This window comes from Panicum virgatum, chromosome 8N (assembly GCF_016808335.1).
Source record: "Panicum virgatum strain AP13 chromosome 8N, P.virgatum_v5, whole genome shotgun sequence".
Lineage (NCBI taxonomy): Eukaryota > Viridiplantae > Streptophyta > Magnoliopsida > Poales > Poaceae > Panicum > Panicum virgatum.
The window spans coordinates 18,452,539-18,472,609 of record NC_053152.1 but is presented as its reverse complement, the minus strand read 5'-3'; the positions used below and the strand labels follow the sequence as shown (position 1 = coordinate 18,472,609).

The 20,071-nt window shown below is 44.8% G+C and overlaps 2 protein-coding genes, 1 long non-coding RNA gene and 1 pseudogene across 3 annotated transcripts; 1 reads left to right on the top strand and 3 right to left on the bottom strand.

The window, feature by feature from the left end:
- Positions 1-5,752: 5,752 nt before the first annotated feature.
- Positions 5,753-8,094, top strand: LOC120685850 (annotated as a pseudogene).
- A 1,788-nt stretch (positions 8,095-9,882) lies between these two features.
- On the bottom strand, positions 9,883-10,329 carry LOC120684859 (dirigent protein 21-like). The gene has a single exon (XM_039966723.1). It carries the CDS (start codon positions 10,327-10,329, stop codon positions 9,883-9,885), a length of 447 nt encoding a protein of 148 aa, XP_039822657.1.
- Positions 10,330-16,020: 5,691 nt separating this feature from the next.
- On the bottom strand, positions 16,021-17,417 carry LOC120685849. The gene is made up of 2 exons (XR_005679797.1): positions 16,658-17,417; positions 16,021-16,256 (listed from the first exon to the last, which is right to left on the bottom strand). It is a non-coding gene; the product is annotated as an uncharacterized LOC120685849 (long non-coding RNA).
- Positions 17,418-17,733: 316 nt separating this feature from the next.
- LOC120684858 (dirigent protein 22-like) lies at positions 17,734-18,288 on the bottom strand. Its single transcript, XM_039966722.1, has one exon. It carries the CDS (start codon positions 18,286-18,288, stop codon positions 17,746-17,748), a length of 543 nt encoding a protein of 180 aa, XP_039822656.1. The 3' UTR covers positions 17,734-17,745.
- Between the last annotated feature and the right edge of the window lie 1,783 nt (positions 18,289-20,071).

Sequence of the window (20,071 nt, the reverse complement as noted above, 5' to 3'; positions counted from 1 at the left end):
TCTTCCTCGTGGATGGGCTTGGCAGGCCTATCCATGGGTTTTCTATATTTTTATTTTCTCTATTTGATTAACTGAGGTGGGCAGGCAACCGCGTGTGAAAATGCTCCATTTACGATGATGTTTGCTTAGAGGCTATGGTGGTTGCTTGCCTTTGAAAATCTTTTTTCAACCGCCTCAGAAAAGATTATTGTAGTAGTGTCATGATATGTGCTTTGTATTCATGTTAATTCTACTAACTAACATGAATAGAATGATAAACCATAGTATATTAGAGAGTATCTCGAGGTGGGACCGGTTCTGGGACACCGGTTACGCCGTTCTTAGGATTGGATATTGTGTCGGCCCGAGCTGTTCGATGTAGTCAAGTTAGGTCGATGCAGTGCAGATTCCTGTCGGGAGTAGTTGGGATGATGATGTTCACTTGGGGGACATAGCTATGTCCATGTGCGAGGAGGACGACTATCCGGAGGTAGTCATGAGGATGAAGGTCTCCTAGAAGTAGTTCACAACGAGTAGTCATGTAGATGTATGCTCCTCAAAATTCTTATCGCTTGCGGATCTCAAAACAGTGAGGTTTCGAAGGCCTGCTCAAGCAAGTTGTTTTGCGGGCAAAAGTTTGCGCGGGGAATGCTAAGGCAGCGATAGCAGCAGAATAGCGAGGGAGAAGAGAGAGGCTTCTTAAGCAAGAATGCCTTTAAGAGTTTGAGAGGTGTGTTGTGAGGAGAGGTGAGGAGCCTCTTATATAGGCGAGTGAGCTGGTGAGGGGGACGCACCGACATCTTCAAGGTGAGCAATAGCTATCAAAGCATATAGTTTACTAGTTTACTATTAACTCCCATGGTAACTTCAAGGTGAGCAATGTACATGCATGAATGTACATTGCAACCTCAAGATAGCAGCTCAGTGCGTGACCTTTCACATGACACTGCTGAACTGCAGCCACTTCATTCTTTTGATCCTCTGAAAACATTCTCCTATGCTAGCCCTGGTCGCTTGTATTTTTTTTCTGAACAAACATGCACAGACTGTGCACCAAAAATACCTACCTGTAGCCCAGGGGAACAGGCTAAAAAATAAAAATCAAGAACTGTACACCAAAAAGAGAATCACAAAGGGTCCAGGAGGGCTGCGAGGTGCTTAGCTCCCGCTAAACCCCACGAGCGTGCCTCCTCTTTAATCTTTTGAAGCAAAACCAATGGCGGGATCTCTTTCCTTGTAAACGTTCTTGCATTCCGCTCCTTCCAGACTTCCCAATTAACTAGCAGCAACAGAGACCGTATACCCTTTTTTGGGACCCCATCCAAGGTGGCCATTCGGCGCCACCAGTCCCCCGCCGAATCAGTTGCAGGCCATTGAGCCGGGCTCAGCTGGGGCCACGCAATCCATGCAGCAATGAGTGTCCAAACATGCTTTGTGTATCTGCAGCCCGCCAAAAGGTGATGGGCCGTTTTAGGGTCCCTTCTGCAGAGTGGGCAAACCTCATTTCTTGGCCATCCCCTAGCAGCTAAGCGATCAGAGGTCCACACTCTGTTCTTTATCACCAACCAGGCGAAGAATTTGCACTTCTGAGGTGCCCAGGGTTTCCAAATTAATGGTTTTAGTTCTGACTTCACACTGCCAAAGAACTGCACTCGGTGTGCCGATGAGGTAGAGTACTCACCATTTGCAGTCCACTTCCAAACAATCTTATCTCGAGCGCCGTCGTCAAGCTGCACATTTTGGGCGAATTCCCAGACGGTGACAAATTGTTCTAGGAGACGTACCATCACATGTCCTTGCAAATTGAGGTCTTTGATCCACCTATGGCCATTCAGGGCCTCCTTTAAGCATCTGTTCTTAGGCTTGGAAATGACAAAAACATCTAGCGCAAGATCTCGTGGTCAGCAGCCGCCCACCCAAGCTGAGTTCTAGAAAGAGATCTCCGTTCCATCTCCAATCACAAGTGTTGTGGAAGCTGCAAAAAGGAGCTTATCGGTCTCATTGCACAGCGTCCCCATCCCGACCCACGGCTTATCTGGCATCGCCCATTCCTGCCACAACCATCTCAGTCTGAGGGCCCTTGCAAACTTCTCCAAGTCTAGCACACCAACACCCCGTAAGGACATCACCTCCAGCCCACAGGAATTTTTTCCTAAGTTTGTCTACGGGCTGCAGCACCTTCTTCGTGGTGCTCGCTGTGAGCAGATAGACCGGTTGCGAGGAGAGGACAGACTTTGTTAAGGAGACCCTTCCAGCCTGTGTGAGATGGCGTCCACACCACCCTAACAGTTTGGCCGCCGCCTTATCAGCCAATGGCTGAAAGTCCACATTTCGAATGTGTCGAACGGACAATGGCAGGCCAAGGTACTTAATTGGGAACCGGGCCGGACCGCGGGGAAGTCCGCCATAATGTCATCCAGGGGGAGGCGCTCGCACCGTATTGGCGCAACTGACGATTTTTGCACTTTAGTTTTTAGTTCTGTTACTTCCCCGAATAGTTGAAGCAGGTGATTTAGGGCCATGACCTCATCTTTAATTGGCTTTGAGAAAATGACAGCATCATCCTCATACATGGAGACACGCAACCTAGTGCGATCCCTGGAAATCCTGGAAAGAATTCCAGCCTCGGTGGTCAGGTGAAGCAAGCGCTGAACCGGGTCAATGGCGAGGATGAAAAGCAGGGGTGAGAGAGGATCACCCTGACGTAGTCCGCAGCCATGGGTGATTGGGGGGCCCGGAATACCGTTAAGCGGAACTTGCAACGAGGCGGAGGCGAACATTGTTGCAAGCCAATCCCTCCAACATGAAGGAAAGCCCATGTGTCTCAGAAGAGCGAATAAGTAGTCCCAACGCACAAAGTCGAAAGCTTTCGAGATATCAAGCTTGATGAGTAGTGTGGGACTTTTGTTCCGATGAAATTTTCTTTGTTAAGTTATGCACAAACATAAAGTTATCATGTATACTGCAGCCTCGGATAAACGCACTTTGGCTTTTGGAAATGATTTCTTGCATGGCCGGCACCAATCTGAGTGGAAGAATCTTTGAGAACAGCTTTGCCACACTGTGGATTAGGCTAATCGGCCTATAGTCTGTGACCTTGTCTGCTCCTTCTTTTTTGGGAATTAGGATGATGTTAGCTGAGTTGAGCAGGTCCAAGTTCGAACATATTAGGTCATGGAGGCCTTTGATGATCCCCCAACAGTGTTTGAAGAAAATCCGTGTAAAGCCATCCGGACCAGGAGCCTTTTCACTAGGCAATTGTAAAATGGCTCTCCTCACTTCTTCCTCACAAAAACTTTCTTCCAAGTGGTTAAGGTTATAGCGTGGGATGTTAAGCAAATCCCAATTGAAATCCAGCGTCGCCTCTGGTGGGGCTGACATAACCTCAGTGAAGTGATCATTTATCACGATCACCTTTTCCTCATGTGTGATGGCCCAACCGCCATTGATCTAGAAACGTTGAATGTGGTTTTTCCTTCGCCGCGCATTAGCCTTCAAATTAAAAAATCTCGTGTTCGCATCGCCTTCTTTTATGTTCGTAATTTTTGACGCCTGTCTTTTCCTAGATCTCTCCACAACTGCGTAGCCCAGAACACGACGTTTGAGTCCTTTCATCAATAGCAGCTCAGCATCAGTAAGGGGCCTGCTCTCTTGGGCTATATCAAAGCGATGGATCACCTCCAAGGCCATATGCATTTTGAGTTTGTGTTCTGACATCAATGACCGGCCCCATTTGCGCAGGTGCCTAGCTGTTTCAGCAAGCTTGTGATGAAGGATGCGGAGGGGCTGGGTGTGTGGCGTCGGCTTGCACCACACCCGACGAACCTCATCAAGAATACCCGGTAGTTTGGTCCAGAAATTCTCAAAACGGAACGGTCTTGGCCGGCGCGGGGAGGTCGTATTTGAGAAAAGTAGCGGGCAGTGGTCTGAAATTGAGGTGCTTAAAGCCTGCAGTCCATGTTGCTCTAAGGCGAGGTCCCAAGATTCATTGCAAAAAACTCTGTCTAGTCTCACCAGGGTGGGTTGTCGTCTCTCATTACTCCAAGTGAAATTTCTGTTTTGAAGATGAATCTCACGCAGCTCGCAGCGCAACAGTGTCGATCTAAATTGTCTCATACGCCTGAGATTAAGGGTCGCTTGTATTTTAACCTTTTGATCGTGAAGGCAGCCATGGTTCCATCCCTTATGATAATTGCATCGTGCCAGTCGTTTTCGAAAGGCTCACAATGACTGCCTGTAGCATCGCCCGGGTCTTTACCTAGTAGGGACTAAAGTATAGCAATATAACATAGATAGCTAGTCAAAAATAACATTTAAATAAATATCTAAAAGTATACATAGAAATAAAAATATTTTAAAAATATATAAATAATTTTATAAATAAATATTTGAAAATTATAAAAGTAGTTTCACCCATAAAAATAAAAATAATTTTAAAATAAACTTAATCTTCTCATATTTTTATTTGCTTTAGTGATGGATGAGATCACAAGGGATATACAAGGTGAGATCCCTTGGTGTATGCTCTTTGCTGATGATGTGGTGCTAGTTGACGAGAGTAGGGCAGAGGTTAATAGGAAGTTAGAGCTGTGGAGACGCACGTTAGAGTCGAAAGGGTTCAGACTTAGTAGGACCAAGACCGAGTACATGATGTGCGATTTCAGCGCGACTAGGCATGAGGGGGGAGACGTTAGTCTAGATGGGCAAGTGGTGGTCCAGAAGGATACGTTTCGGTATTTAGGATCGGTGTTACAAAAGGATGGCGACATTGATGAAGATGTTAGGCATAGAATTTCAGCTGGCTGGTTGAAATGGCGGCAAGCTTCTGGCATCCTTTGTGACAAGAGGGTGCCACAAAAGCTAAAAGGCAAATTCTATAGGACAGCAATTCGTCCGGCGATATTATACGGTGCTGAATGTTGGCCTACAAAAAAACGACATGTGCAGCAATTGAGTGTAGCAGAGATGCGGATGTTGCGGTGGTTTTGCGGGCACACAAGGAGGGATAGAGTCCGGAACGAAGTTATTCGGGATAGGGTCGGGGTGGCACCAATTGAGGAGAAACTTACTCAGCATCGGCTGAGATGGTTTGGACATGTCCAACGAAGGCCTCCTGAGGCGCCGGTGCGTAATGGGATCCTTGAGCTAATCGATAATGTAAAGAGAGGTAGAGGTAGACCTAAACTGACGTGGGATGAGTCGGTTAAGAGAGATCTTAAGGATTGGAACATCTCTAAAGAGATAGCTTTGGATATGAGCGCTTGGAGACTAGCTATCAATGTGCCTGAACCTTGAACTTATTTCTTTCGGGTTTCATCTCTAGCCTACCCCAACTTGCTTGGGAAAAAAGGCTATGTTGTTGTTGTGTTGGTAAATGAAGATGACTTTTAAATAGTTTTAGTGAATACAGATACGAATAAGGGCGGATATTATCGAATATAGATGTGGAATTGGATATGGAACATCAATGAAAATCAGATTCGAATATATCTACTTTACTATCGTGTTAATTTTGAGTACAGATATCTATATTGTTGTTGTAGCGGATATTGATATGGGATATTTCGAATAACGGTGTTCCCGTTTCCATCCCCAATCGTTTCCCAAGCTGTGTGTTGTTTAAGCAAGAAATCATCGGAAGTTGTAGTGGCGAGGTCACTGTGAGGTTTGTCTTTCAGTGGTGCGTCAAGAGCGCCGTAGACGAGGTCATTGTAGTGTGTTTTTTTTAAACAAGAGAAATCATCGGTAGTTGTAGTGGCTACTGGCGAGGTCACTGTGAGATTTGTCTTTCAGTGGTGCGTTAAGAACGCCGTAGACGAGGCAGGGCACAGCTAGCTCGAGCGACGACATGACATGGAGTCCGCCGGGAACTGCCCTGGTGGCCTCGTGTGCTTGACGGGCGGCAGCGGCTTCATCGGCTCGTGGCTGGTCCGCCTCCTCCTCGACCGCGGCTACGCCGTCCGCGCCACCGTGAAGAACATCCGTGCGCCATGCTTCCTCCTCTCCCCCTCTCTCTGTATCAGTTCAAATCCAATTCAGTCGCGATGTATTTGATGTCCCTGCCGCTGTCAATCGAGATAAGATCTTTGATCTCCTTGCTGGTGGATTGTTCTTGCAGAGGACGAGCGCGAGACGAAGCACTTGGAGGCCCTGGACGCCGCGGCCTCGCGTCTCCGGCTGCTCCAGATGGACCTCCTCGACCCTGCCTCCGTCCGGGCGGCGGTCGAGGGCGCCCGTGGCGTCTTCCACCTGGCCTCCCCCGTGACGCTGCAGCTGCCACAAGACCCCGAGGTAATCGATTCTTTCACCATCGACCTTTGTTTGATTAATCCCCCCTATTGGATTGGGGGATCAACTTTCCAACAGACTTGTAGGAAAATAAATCCCTTCTAATCCCCTCTAGTAAGACTATTAATCCTGAATCATCCTGTTCCCTCATGGTTCTGCGCCATGATTGGATCTCCATGCCTTGGCTGCTCGCAGAAGGAGCTGCTGGAACCTGCAGTGAAGGGGACGCTCAACGTTCTCCGCACCGCGTAAGACTCTGGTATCGGTCGTGTTGTTCTCATGTCGTCAAAGGCGGCCATGGTCCCAAATCCTGACTGGCCTGCCGATAAGGTCATAGATGACGACTCCTGGGCCGACGTTGAGCTCCTCAGGAAGCGTCAGGTGCAGACTTAATCTGGTCGTCTTCCTGCCAGGAAACTACTGATCGAATTCTTGCAGATGCTACGGCCGAAACATGTACACGGTTCTAACTTTGTGTTTTCTGTCGATGTGAAGCTCTGGTACAACGTGTCCAAAACGCTGGCCGAGAAGGCTGCTTGGGATTTCGCCGCCAAGGAGGGGTTGCAGCTGGTCGTGATCAATCCAGGAATGGTGCTGGGCCCGTTTCTGACGCCATCAGTCAATGCTAGCCTCCATTGTTTTTTGCAGCTGCTGGAAGGTAGGTCAGTTATTCACGAATTTTAAATAGCCGGCTATAACTGCCGCTATAAACATTACAACGGCTAGGAAGAGCAATCGCTGTGATATTTAGTCGGCTAAAGCCACCTATAGTCCACTAAATACTAGCTATAGTCTACTAAACATTGTAACGGCAGCTCTGCCGCTAAATATCGTAGACGACGATTTAAAACTTTGGTTATTTAGAGCATTTGCAGCTGCGTAGAACAACTTAAGTTTTCGTTGAATTGTTGCGAGTTTATCTGCATCGAACATATCCAACAATGTAGTTCCTAAAATTAATCGTGCAAGCTACCCAGGCCAGAGGATGGACTTGGACCTGTACATGGGCTGCGTCGATGTCAGAGACGTGCCAAGCTCTCTGATAGCGCTGCACGAGAGCCCGTCGGCACAGGGTCGCCACTTGTGCATGGAATCCGTCGAACGCCTGGTTGATTTCACCAACCATGTTGCTGATCTTTTCCCTGAGCTCCCAGTCCAGAGGTCAAACCGTTTCATCGAACACAAATCATTGACCCATGAGATCGTTGAAACAATGCTCTGTGTTCACTTGGGCCTTGGCTAATCTCTTCTTCTGTTTTTCTTTCACAATAGAATCAAGGAGGACAAACAGGGCTGGGTGGTGAGGGCAAAGGACCCCTCCAAAAAACTGATGGACTTGGGTATTCGTTTCACTCCACTCGATATAACCATCAGGGACACTGTGGATTGCTTCAGAAGCAAAGGGCTCATCTAGCCTGTGAATATCTACCATTGTTAGCATCTCCAGCAGTCTCCCAATCCCTAATCCAACTAATATATTGGGAGAGTAGAAAAAAAATTAGTGCTTCAGCAGTCTCACAAAACCTTTCTATTTTCCTAATAATTATTGAGACATCTCAACAATTCACCCCATCTCTTCCTAAATAAAGGGGAGTTGTGACACTCCCAATAAAGTAGTTGGATTGGGAGAAGATTATTGGGAGACTGCAAAAACAACTCTTCTAATAATCCTAAAATTGCTATTGGGGTATCTCCCAATACCAGCTATTGGGAAAGGATTATTGGAAGACTGCTGGAGATGCTCTTAGTCTGCTTTACAAAACTGTTGTCGACAGCTCAGCGGAATAAACTGCCAGCAGTGATCATAGACATGCCTTCCACAAAAAATGCTAGGGGGCAGGGGCACGTAGTGAAATTGTAGAAAATAAAGTTGATACAAAAAGGGAAAAAAACATTCACTAGCAGAGTAACAGGTGATGAGGATGGGGGCCCTAAAAAAACTCATGAGGAAGCAGGGAAAGTGCGATGTGCTGATTTCCCATGTCTCTATATGGAATCAAAGCTGAAGTAGTAAAAAAAGTGATGAGGAGTGTTCACTAGGAACGTCGGTCACCACAAACTTACCGAATTTTGCAAAGTTTCAGCAAAATTTTGCCAAATTTTTTTAGAGTTTTCAACAACATATATGATTTTATCATGATTTTGGATCTAAACAAATGATTATTGATTTATGGCTATAAACTTAATCGGTTGAAGAATATGTAACACTAATATTAATAAATATGAGACATCAATAATATTTTTACAACAAAGCACACAAGCATAAGTCTAATAGCTTGTTTCGATTCTCCTTTTGTTCACAACCAAGACTATTGAAACTCACAAAAATTTGGTACAATATACTTCCGTGAAATTGGAAACCTGTTCATAGGTGATAGATTGTAATTTCAGCTACAGTCGGTTGGCTTGGTACTACCACAAATTAATGTGAGCACACATGCAAATCAACTTTTCATATCTTTTTATTTTGATGTTGCTGGAGTTTGTCGCGGACAACATAATATTATTGCAGCATATTTCTACTTCGTCGAGTTCTATTGGCTAGTACATTAGAATTTTTCAGTACCCAAATCTAAAATGCCACTTGCCATTTTGTTATTCTTGAAAGGACCGTAAAAAGGCTCCTTTCAGTAACTATTTGTGCTTATGGCTTATATGTATTGGTGTTTTTTTTTTCAAGAGGCTAATGGCCATCTAATACCACACTTGAAATTTTTTGCATCGTCAACTTTCAAGAGCATCCATTCATGTGTGAATGTTTTCAGGCATCATTGTCCTCTACTACAGATACGGCCTTTGAACACAAATGAATTGAATTGGCAAGCAGTAATCACCTCACAACCCTGTGTGGTCTACCGGATTTAAACACAAGACCTCTTGCCTCGCTCATGGCTTTCTTATCACCCTACCTAGACAACATGATTTTCCATAGGATGTTTTCCTTTTAAACTAACATGTCACTACTATAGAAACCTGCTTTAGTCTCGGTTTACAGCCCCCTTTAGTCCTGGTTGTAGGACTAAAGGATCACTGATGCAAAAACAATTCTCAGATCCACGGGACTCGAATCCGAGACTTCTTAGCTTGCGCATAACTTACTTGCCATCCCACCTATACAGCATATGTAACTCTAGTCAAATGCTGAGATTAGTCCTGGGCCTAAATGTTGCCGAGACAAATGCCCGGGAGGGACAGGGTGTTCTGTAGTAGTCACCATTTGTCATCCCTATTCATAAACCAAACACGCCAGTCTTGAAGAAAGATGAATGGGCCGGGCTTACTGGGCTTTGATTTAAAGCAAAACGGAGAAGTGAACATTCTCACCTTGGAAGTTCTGAAGATACGTGATGGAAGTTCTGAAGACACACCGAGATAGAGCCTTTCTCTATCATCTCGACGAGATTTATTCAAGATTACCAATGCAAATCTATTACGGGGACTAGAAATTAGTACACGGCAGCACGACTTTCGCTCACTCGCACGGCAGTTGTATATTATTATTATTATTATTATTATTATTATTATTATTATTATTATTATTATTATTATTATTATTATTATTGTTGTTGTTGTTGCTGCTGCTGCTGCTAGAAACTCCTAAATAACATACGGCTACTACTTCATGTTGTTCAGGTACATGTCGATCTTGAGCACGGCGTTTTTGGTGGTGGAATCGAAGGAGTGCATCCTGAGCAAGCCATACCCAGTGGCGCCACGGAACCGGCCGACCCCACCGACAACCGGCAGCTCCCTGACCTTGGCAGGGATGGTGTCCCTGCCCTGGATGACGATGTAGCTGCCGTTGTACCTCCCCGCCGTGAACACCAAGCTGAGGTAGTGCATCGCCGCCAACTCGTGCTGGGACAGGAAGAGGTAGAACCCCTGCGCGCGTCCCACGGCCGGCGACGTCGCGCTAGGGCCTTCCGTCAGCGGGTCGTCGATCACGTACATGTCGCCAAAGCGGGTGTTGGGGTCGCCCGGCAGCGGCGTCGACGTCGTGCCCCTCGCCACGGGCACCACCGTCGCCGGGCTCCAAGGCGACGCCGCCACCGTCTCGTGCATAGCTGGAGGTGCATGGAGGTGATGGCGGCACCGGCGAGTGCCACGGAGATGAGTGCCAGTAGCTGGAGCTGGACGATACAGCACTTGATGTTGGCCATGGGGCGCGCAATAGGTTACAGAAGAGAGCCGGGAGGGGGGGGGGGGGGTTCACTTATGAATGGAGAATGTACTTGATATAGGTTGCAGAAGTGGCAGTTTATTTGGAACTCAATTCTGCATATAGGTTTTTTTTGGAGTTTCTTATAACTGCTACATAGGTTACAGAAGTTAACTGTCAGTTCCAAATAAACTCCCAGTTGGAGATTAGTGCAAATGGTACTCCATCCATTTTATTTTTGATAAGGCGCATGTATTTCGGGACACAAAATTTATTACTAGCTAATGTGCCCATGCATTACTATGAAAAATCGTATAAATATATTGGTTAGCATATATTCGAGTTCGATTATAGCTCTGATTGATTTGTTCGGGTTCCAATTAGAATTTTGATTGATGAAAGGCTAGTCGGACTCGCATATGAGATGGACTAAGACCCACATGTCAATGACACAAGACGGACCAAACTAAAATTTGAGACGGAAACCTTACTCGCTTTAGAAATACGTATAGATAGAAAATATACCCGTATGTTTCTACAGATTACACGGATGCTATTAATAATCACAATATTGACACAATTGAACTATGTGTCGAACACTCTGTTGCATTACTCGCGCATGGACCCCGCATGGAGATTTTATTTGATTTTAGCTTCCGCTTTTACTCTTGAACTATTTGTATCGAACTTTGTTGCATTGCACGTTTATCATATCGTATTGCATGAACTTTTAGATTCGTGGATTTGGATTGTAATTCGTGTTGAACTTTGTTGGTTTGTGAACTCATTATCCTTGTGGTTACTCTTGTGGTGTGTTGAGGTTGTGCTAATCGCTTTAAATTCATATCATATATATCTTGTATGTTGTATGCCTCGATTTCCACTTGTAGGAGAAACTCCGTCAAATTTTTTATATCATATATATATATGTACTCTTGGATTTCATTCAAAATTATATGCACATATCAAGGGGGAGTTCTCTCTACTCATCGAACTTTGGTGAATTTATTCATATCATATTCTGAAATTTACAAGAAAAATGAGTAAGTTTTTCCAAAATTCAATCCCAAACCTACCTTATGCCTTGGGTATAAAGTTGACTTGAACTCTTTTTATCACTCTAAAATTAGTGTTGTCATCAATTACCAAAAAAGGGAAGATCTAGGCCCCTAATTCGAGTTTTGGTAATTAATGACAATGGTTATGGACTAACAATTGCATTTGAGATGATGTGCATAGGATAGTCCATGGATGAATGAAGTTCAAAGGATGATCATGGAACGTTTGGAGTTGATGTGCAAAGTTCGGGCTCAAGGCAAAGGTATTATATAGGGTTTTTGCATTTTACCGGTCATAAAGTGTTTAGTGGATGAAACATATGACCGGATTTGTTGGATAGATAACTGTACTATCAAGAGGGGTCTTTGCACTCGTGCTTGACGAATCTCTAGTGCCATCTTTCTCAAAATGTCTTGGTACATGCATGAGGGCTAACTTCCGTAGAGGATTTGAAATCAAGGTTTGAAAAACTTGTGCTGACTGCCAAGGGCGGACGGTCCGGCCCAGAAGGGCGGACGGTCCGCCATACACTTGTGAGAATCGACCAGAGACAAGGCTGGCTCTGGTGGGAAAATGAAATGACGGGCAGTCGGTCCGGCCCTGTTGGGCGGACAGTCCGCCAGTATTATTCAATTTTGTCCAGAGAGGTTGCTGCTCTGGTTGAGCTGAAAGGGATAACGGCAGACGGTCCACCCCTGGGGCGCGGACGGTCCGCCAGTGTTTTAGAGAAAACGTCCAGAGAGGTTGTCTCTCTGGTTTGGGCTGAAAGGGATAACGGCGGACGGTCCGCCCCTGGGGCACGAACGGTCCACTGGTCAGCTATGAAAACGTCGAGTGATGATTTCTATCTCTAGTGAGTTAGAATTCTTAACCGCGGACGGTCCGCCCCTAGGGCGCGGACGGTTCGCCAGGGCTGTAACGGCTAGTTCTGACACATAATCATTGCACTATGACTCACTATTTTACAATGGCGGACAATCCGTTTTTTGAACCGCAGACGGTCCGCGATTACGCAGAAAAGAGTGTAACGGCTAGTTTTTCAGGGGATCTCTATATATACCCTTTTGACCGGCCTTGTGGAGGCTCTCTTGGCCATTTGGACTAAATACTTGATACATTAAAGCTGGTCTTCCCCTCTCTTACACTTCCTTACTTAGAGATTGCATTTTTGAGAGTGTGAGAGCATCCTAGTGCATTGCATCAAGAGTTTAAGCTTTGTGGCACTAGAGAAACTTCAACCAAGCATCCTCGACTTGGTACTCTTAGGAGTTGCCGCTCCCTAGACGGCTTGGAGATGTGGATTTCGTGGAGCACCTCCAAGGAGATTGTTGAGGAGCCCCGGAATCGGTTGTGAGAGATCTTGTGCTCACCTCACCGGAGTGGTGAAGAGCAACTCTAGTGGAATCGATGTTTCGAGCGGTTTTTTGATTCAAGCCGGCTCAAGTTGAAGAGGTTTCTTGATAGAGGAGCGGTTGATTCTTTGAATCCACCTCAATGTGGATTAGAGGTGACCGGCAAGTGATCGACACCACGGGAAAAATTTCTTGTGTCAAGCTCGGTTATTTTCTTTGCTATCTTTAGTTCTTGTATTTACTTTGAGTAATTTACTTCACTAGAGTTTGAATTGTATCTTGTTGCATCAATGATGAGAAAAAAATCCACCGCAACATTTATTTCATGTTGTATGGAACATTATAAATCTTTCGATAAAAATACATCTGGATAAATCACTTGCAACATGCATGTTAAACATGTGCAACATCGATATTCAAATCTATTTTTGCAACATTTGTATGAAACACTTGCAACATTATTCTAAAATATTTGAAACATACGAAATATGCGCTTAAAACCTGCGACAAACCCTAGCAAAAACAAAGGATGACGAGCCGGAGAGCTCGCCGCCAGGGAGATCGCGCCGTTGAGGAAGCTCGCCGCTGGGAGGTCCGCCGCCGCCCCGGAGCTTCTGTGGATGCCCTCGTGAGCAGGGGCGGAGACAAGGGGGCGGGCAGGTGCCTTGGCCCCCTAATAATCCCGTAGCACTATTATAGCATCGTTATCAAAAGTGGAATTTACCCTAGCAACAACTTGCGGCAAAACTGTTGGCCCTCAATCTAGTTGACCCCCAATAATCAAATCCTGGCTCCGCCCTGCTCGTGAGCCTCCGCCCCAGAGCTTCGCCGCGGGGCCGCGCCCCTGGGGCAAGCTCGAGCTCCGGCGTGGCAGCATCACCAGCGGGAGGCTGAATCAGAGGCTCTCGATCGCAGAGCCCCAGGTGTAGTGCGTCAGGAATGCGCCCACCATGGCGTGGGCAAGCACGCGCACCTGCAGCACCCATCCCGCGCGAACCCGTCCGGCAGCAGCGGCGTGCCAGCTCAGGCCACGGCGGCGCTCGGCGGCCAGAGCGCCCACAGGAAGCACGCCCCGGAGAGCTCGAGCCCCGCGGCGAGCTCGCTGACGCTCGCTGCCCACTGCCCAGCGCGACATACAGGATGCTCCCTGTCTGGCTGTGGAGGATGACGAAGAGGGGATGGTCGGCAGCAGCAGGAGAGAGATGAGCAGTCGAAAGTACTCAGTGCAGTAATTGCTTTTCGGTGGTTTTTAGGATGTGGAGGAGAAGGAGCCACGTGTTGTTCCAGAACCAGCAAGGCGTCCGATATTTTGTGGAATTCAGACGCCTGTTTGTCAGCATTACCATATATGTTGCTGTCTGTGGAGGACTATTTAGTTCCGATTAATAACACCAAACGGTATTGAATGGTGACACTTTGGTAACTAAAAATCTAGTCCTGGGCCTAAATATTGCCGAGACAAATGCCCGGGATGGATATGGTGTTCTATAATAGTGGTCATGAGCCTGCCAGCGCACGATGGCACGAGGCGGACTACTAATATTTTCTTGCAGAGTATGTGAATCTTTCCATATCTTTCCAAGAGTATGTTACCATCTTTCTTATTTTTTGTCCTATTTCTTTTCTGTTTATTGTCATTTCTTAAATTTTGTAGGTAGTTTGTGAAAGAAGAGCGGCGAGGAAGATCTTCGTTATGACAATACCTCAAATTTATATTCCTCCGTTTATTTTTGCTGCAAATGCCAGTTTTTTTGTTACATAGTTGGCTTGTTTAGCGTTATTTGACATTATAATGTTTATTTGTGATTTTTTAGTAGTGAGATTACTCCGGTGGGTTTTTCTTTATACTTCGTTCTCGGCTCAAAAGTATGCATTGTTCATATCACTTGCTGGCATTGTGTATGACAAGGCCTTTCCCGCCAGATTCATCGCTAACAGTGAACTATCTCTCAGTGTACTGCTTGAGATCAGTAGCTTGTTGAGATTTGTTAATGTATACAGCTGCAGTATCGACTGTATGCAGCTCTAGGCATAAGGTTCGGCCTGTAAAAGCCATTTCAGATCATTTATTAAAAAAATCCTTCCGATCTAACCATTGACCAATCACACTTGTACACGTCCTCACTTATTAATTCAGCTATAAATGTCCAAAATCACACAACGTGAATGCAGTCATACAGTGCAGAATCTCTATTTCATACAGATGCTAAGAGCATCTCCAGCAGTTTGGCAAATCGAGTTGCCATCGTTGATTTTTGGCAAAAACATTAAAAATACTCCTCCAACAATTTGACAAAAGACTTGCCAATTTTTAGCAACTTGGGAAAAACCAGCCTCCAGCGCGTAAATATACGCGCGCGGCGCGCGGTTGGCATCGTGGTTTCTAGTCAGGTGGGAGGGTGAAAAAAGAAATAAATAACAGAGAAGGGTTCCTGATTTAAGTTTTCAAGAGGTGGAAGGGTATAAATATAATTTTGTTTCTCTCTCAGGGTTCCTGATATAAGCTAGATCTGGATTTGGCAAGTGAATTATGCCAAACTGTTGGAGATAAGCTCTTTTTTTACTTGGCATATCTTTTTAGAAGTTGTCAAAACGCAAGATATGCCAAGTAAAATATGGCAAACTCTTGGAGATGCTCTAATGTCTGTTAGCGTAAGCTTTGATTGGTTTGAATTGTTACTACTGGATTCAAGAAATTAAAGAAAATTGTATCAATTTGATCTTATATTGCAAGTACATTGGAGGTGTCAGCTAGCAAGTTATTAATCGATTCTAGTTCCTATATAAGTCCTATCTTTATGGATCTAAGGCCAAAGCTAAAATTATTTCAACTTTCTTGATCAAGATGGAACAGATTTGCACATGACGACTGTGGAATGGATGATGCATCACCTTAATGGTGTTATAGCTATAAACATCTCATAGATGGGCCATCATGCTGTACCTTGGGCCAGTTAAACACTTTTCAGTGAATTGAATTTGCAGCAAACCTTATCCAAATTCTAGATCTCATCTTGCATATGTATTCAGAACTGCTTAGATATATTTTGCTTCTTTTGTTCATGTGAATCCAACACACTGACCCGGTATGCACAGAAAATAGTAAAGATATGATCAAAGGACAATGATGAGCGGCGCTTGTTTTCCTTTTTGGAATTAGCAGCAATTAAACAAATATTAAGATGATAAAACAAAGGCGCATTTTATTTGTCAAGTAATGGTATATAAGTAAAATATCAATTGTAGGTTGTCACATTTGTTTACAGAGCAGTACTGTGGAATACCTAGATGCAGCACAGTCTTCATGCTTACATACATATTTATCATAGATTGTGTTGGGGCTTAAGAGGTCCTGTCTTTGCCATCCGTGTTCTGTGACCTGCTGTCTGTGACACCGTGCATTGAGGAATAGCACAGCTCTGCAAGTGAACAGCGACATTAGTGAAAAAGTAGAGATGAAACAATAGACGAGCGAGGCGGAGATGGACTGTCAATGCTCATATTACAGAAATATACATAACTTAACTCTGAATCTAGTGATACTTGAACCAAATTAAATTGTGTCCTGCATTGACTATTTGGCTTTGTTGAATAAACTGGCTAGAGACGAATTTCTAGATAGCAGCAATATAAATTCTTTCTTGGATACTGTAGCTTAAATTATAATTTGAATACAAGCTATAGCAGCAATATATAGCTCTGAATCAGTTTCAATCTTTCTATAGTAATATATAGGCTTAAAGAAAGTATTCTTGGTATGATTTTTTTTATAACAGTTTCAAAGGGTGCAGGAAATAAGTAAAAATTTGTTTGTACTTACCATTATTCATTAGCTCTTGGAGCTTGTACGTCTTGCAGCAGCAGCAGGCTTCATCGAATGCGAGCAAGACATGGCCGCGGGACGTCTGTGGTCCAGCCAGCTTTCCTTGAAGACATTTCATCGAGCAACTGTTGGGCATCGTCGGTGTTGACGGCCGCTCGGCCTGTCGGAGCAATGGCCGGCTGCGCTTTGCGAAGCGGAGGGCATACAGGTAGGGGTGCGGTGGAGCCGCGATCCTACTTGCCTGCTTCGTCGCATGTGCTTTCTTAGCTCAGCGCAGACGCTGCGGCTCTTCCGGAGCATCGAATACGACCGGAGGGAGGAGAAAATCCAGCAACGACGAGCCTAATTGCCCTTCCTCCGGCCATATGTGCGCTCTTTCCTAGCGATGGAGGCGATTCGTGCTCTGCGGCTGCCACGCCTCGTTCCTCAGCCGCGCACCTCCGGCCGCCTCAATCTTTCTCGGCGCGGAGCGCCCAGCCCCGTACTCGGATCGCACGGTGGATGGCGGGAGGAATACTAGTTCTAGGGACTCCGTGCCACAGCTGCTGCTTGGACGAGCGCCGCCGGTGGGGGTGCGGCTGCGAGGCGGGGAAGGGGCAACGAGCCGCCCGATTGAGGGAGACAGCGCTCGGGACGGCTATGGAAACGCCGGATGCTACGCTCGCTTTTGGATGGCTCGATCAAAATCAGACGGCAAGAAAAAAACAGTCGACGTGGCCCATTGAGAGGCCTGATCCAGGGTCAGGTTTCGTCTTTTAGAGATTTGTCATCCCTATTTATAAACCAAACACGTCAGTTTTGAAGAAAGATGAATAATGGGCCGGGCTTACTGGGCTTTGATTTAAAGCAAAACGGAGACTCTGAACATTTCTCACCTTGGAAGTTCTGAAGATACACAGAGATAGAGCCTTTCTCTATCATCGCGACGATATTTATTCAAGATTACCAATGCAAATCTATTACGGAGACTAGAAATTAGTACACGGCAGCACGACTTTCGCACACTCGCACGGCAGTTATATTATTATTATTATTATTATTATTATTATTATTGCTGAAAGAAACTCCTAAATAACATACGGCTACTACTTCATGTTGTTCAGGTACATGTCGATCTTGAGCACGGCGTTTTTGGTGGTGGAGTCGAAGGAGTGCGTCCTGAGCAAGCCATACCCAGTGGCGCCACGGAACCGGCCGACCCCACCGACGACCGGCAGCTCCCTGACCTTGGCAGGGATGGTGTCCCTGCCCTGGATTACGATGTAGCTGCCGTTGTACCTCCCCGCCGTGAACACCAAGCTGAGGTAGTGCATCGCCGCCAACTCGTGCTGGGCCACGAAGAGGTAGAACCCCTGCGCGCGTCCCACGGCCGGCGACGTCGCGCTAGGGCCTTCCGTCAGCGGGTTGTCGATCACGTACATGTCGCCAAAGCGGGTGTTGGGGTCGCCCGGCATCGGCGTCGTGCCCCTCGCCACGGGCACCACCGTCGCCGGGCTCCAAGGCGACGCCGCCACCGTCTCGTGCATGTAGAGCTGGAGGTGCGTGGAGGTGATGGCGGCACCGGCGAGTGCCACGGAGATGAGTGCCAGTAGTTGGAGCAGGACGATACAGCACTTGATGTTGGCCATGGGGCGCGCGATAGGTTACAGAAGAGAGCCGGGAGAGGGGGGTGGGGTGGTTCACTTGTGAATGGAGAACGTACTTGATATAGGTTCCAGATCTGGCAGTTTATTTGGAACTCAGTTCTGCATATAGGTTTATTTGGAGTTTATTATAACTGCTCGATAGGTTACAGAAGTTAACTGTCAGCTCCAAATAAACTCCCAGTTGGAGATTAGTGCAAATGGTACTCCATCCATTTATTTTTGATAAGGCACATATATTTCGGGACACAAAATTTATTACTAGCTAATGTGCCCGTGTGTTACTACGAAAAATCATATAAAAATATTGATTAGCATATACTAGTCTATCGACCCGTTCTCCCGCACGGGCTAATTAGAATTGATATAAGAATAAGATTAATAATTATAATTATCTATCTCATATCCTTTTTCATCAATTAAATATTCTAACACATACTCTAAATAAATATTTATCATTATCTAGTTACAATAGATTTCATTTTGCATCACCCCTCCATATGTTTTCGATATATATTTAGTTGAACTATTTGTTTGTAAATTAGTATTTTTGTCTCTTCCATCATACATGAATACATGGTGACCTATATTGTTCGTAGTATTATATATATGTAATATATCAATAATGATAGAAACAATAATTTAGAATTTTATATTGGTGCACTTTAATATTTATTATAATTATGTAATTTAGATTCATATTTAGGAGTAATTTAATTTGTAATTATAATAATATAATTGGATAATTTATATGCAAATTTAAGGGGGTATTTGTATTAGTTTTATAATAGATAAGGTGGATAATTTACACAAAGATTAGGAGGTTACCTTAGTTTTTTTAATAATGGCAGAGATGAGTAATTTAGATATATGTTTAAGGGGTTACTTTAGTCTATTTTCATAATGATAAATGTGGGTAATTTATTAGGAAAGATAATAGATCCGATGGTTACTATAATTAGAGTTGTTGGATTGATGACCGGATGTTTCTGATTTTTGTGTTTATAAGATATATATATATATATATATATATATATATATATATATATGGGGCGCTATTTAGCACGCAGGGTTCTGAATTAGTATTCAGCCCCCCGCCCCCACCACCCCCACGTCCAGAGCTAGGAACAGACCCAAACCAGAAAAAGTATTTCCGAAACCGAAAAATTGTTATTTCAACTGGAAAATCACGCTTGATAGAAAACTGAAAACGGAAAAGGTATTCCCGAAACCAAAAAATTGTTATTTCAACAGGAAAATCACGCTTGATAGAAAACCGAAACCGAAAAAGGTATTCCCGAAACCGAAAAATTGTTATTTTAACCAGAAAATCACGCTTGATAGAAAACCGAAACCGGAAAAGGTATTTCCGAAACCGGGAAAAGTATTCCTGAAACTAGAAAATATATTCCTGAAACTGGAAAATTGTTTTTTTTATCTATGCTGAAACAGGAATACAAAGATCCTGAAACAGGAAACGTTTATTGTAACCGGAAAATCAAAATTTGTAACTAGAAAATTATGAATATATCAAGCACATTGGACTATATAAGAAATCCATTTCTCTCGGAAAGAGTATTAGCTATGTTAGGGAAATCAAAATTTCTAACAAGAAAATTATGAATATCTCAAGCACGGTTGCATGTGGGATCACGTTGAGGCTAGATAAGTTATTTAAATTGATAACATGGGTAGAAGAATCGATTTCGGGTTTGAACCTCTTAATTTTCCGATTAGGACATCTTAATTTTTCGGTTGCAGGATGGAT

Excerpts from the sequence above, each read along its gene's own strand:
- LOC120684859 (XM_039966723.1), bottom strand. The coding sequence starts at position 10,329 with ATGCACGAGACGGTGGCGGCGTCGCCTTGGAGCCCGGCGACGGTGGTG.
- LOC120684858 (XM_039966722.1), bottom strand. The coding sequence starts at position 18,288 with ATGGCCAACATCAAGTGCTGTATCGTCCTGCTCCAACTACTGGCACTC.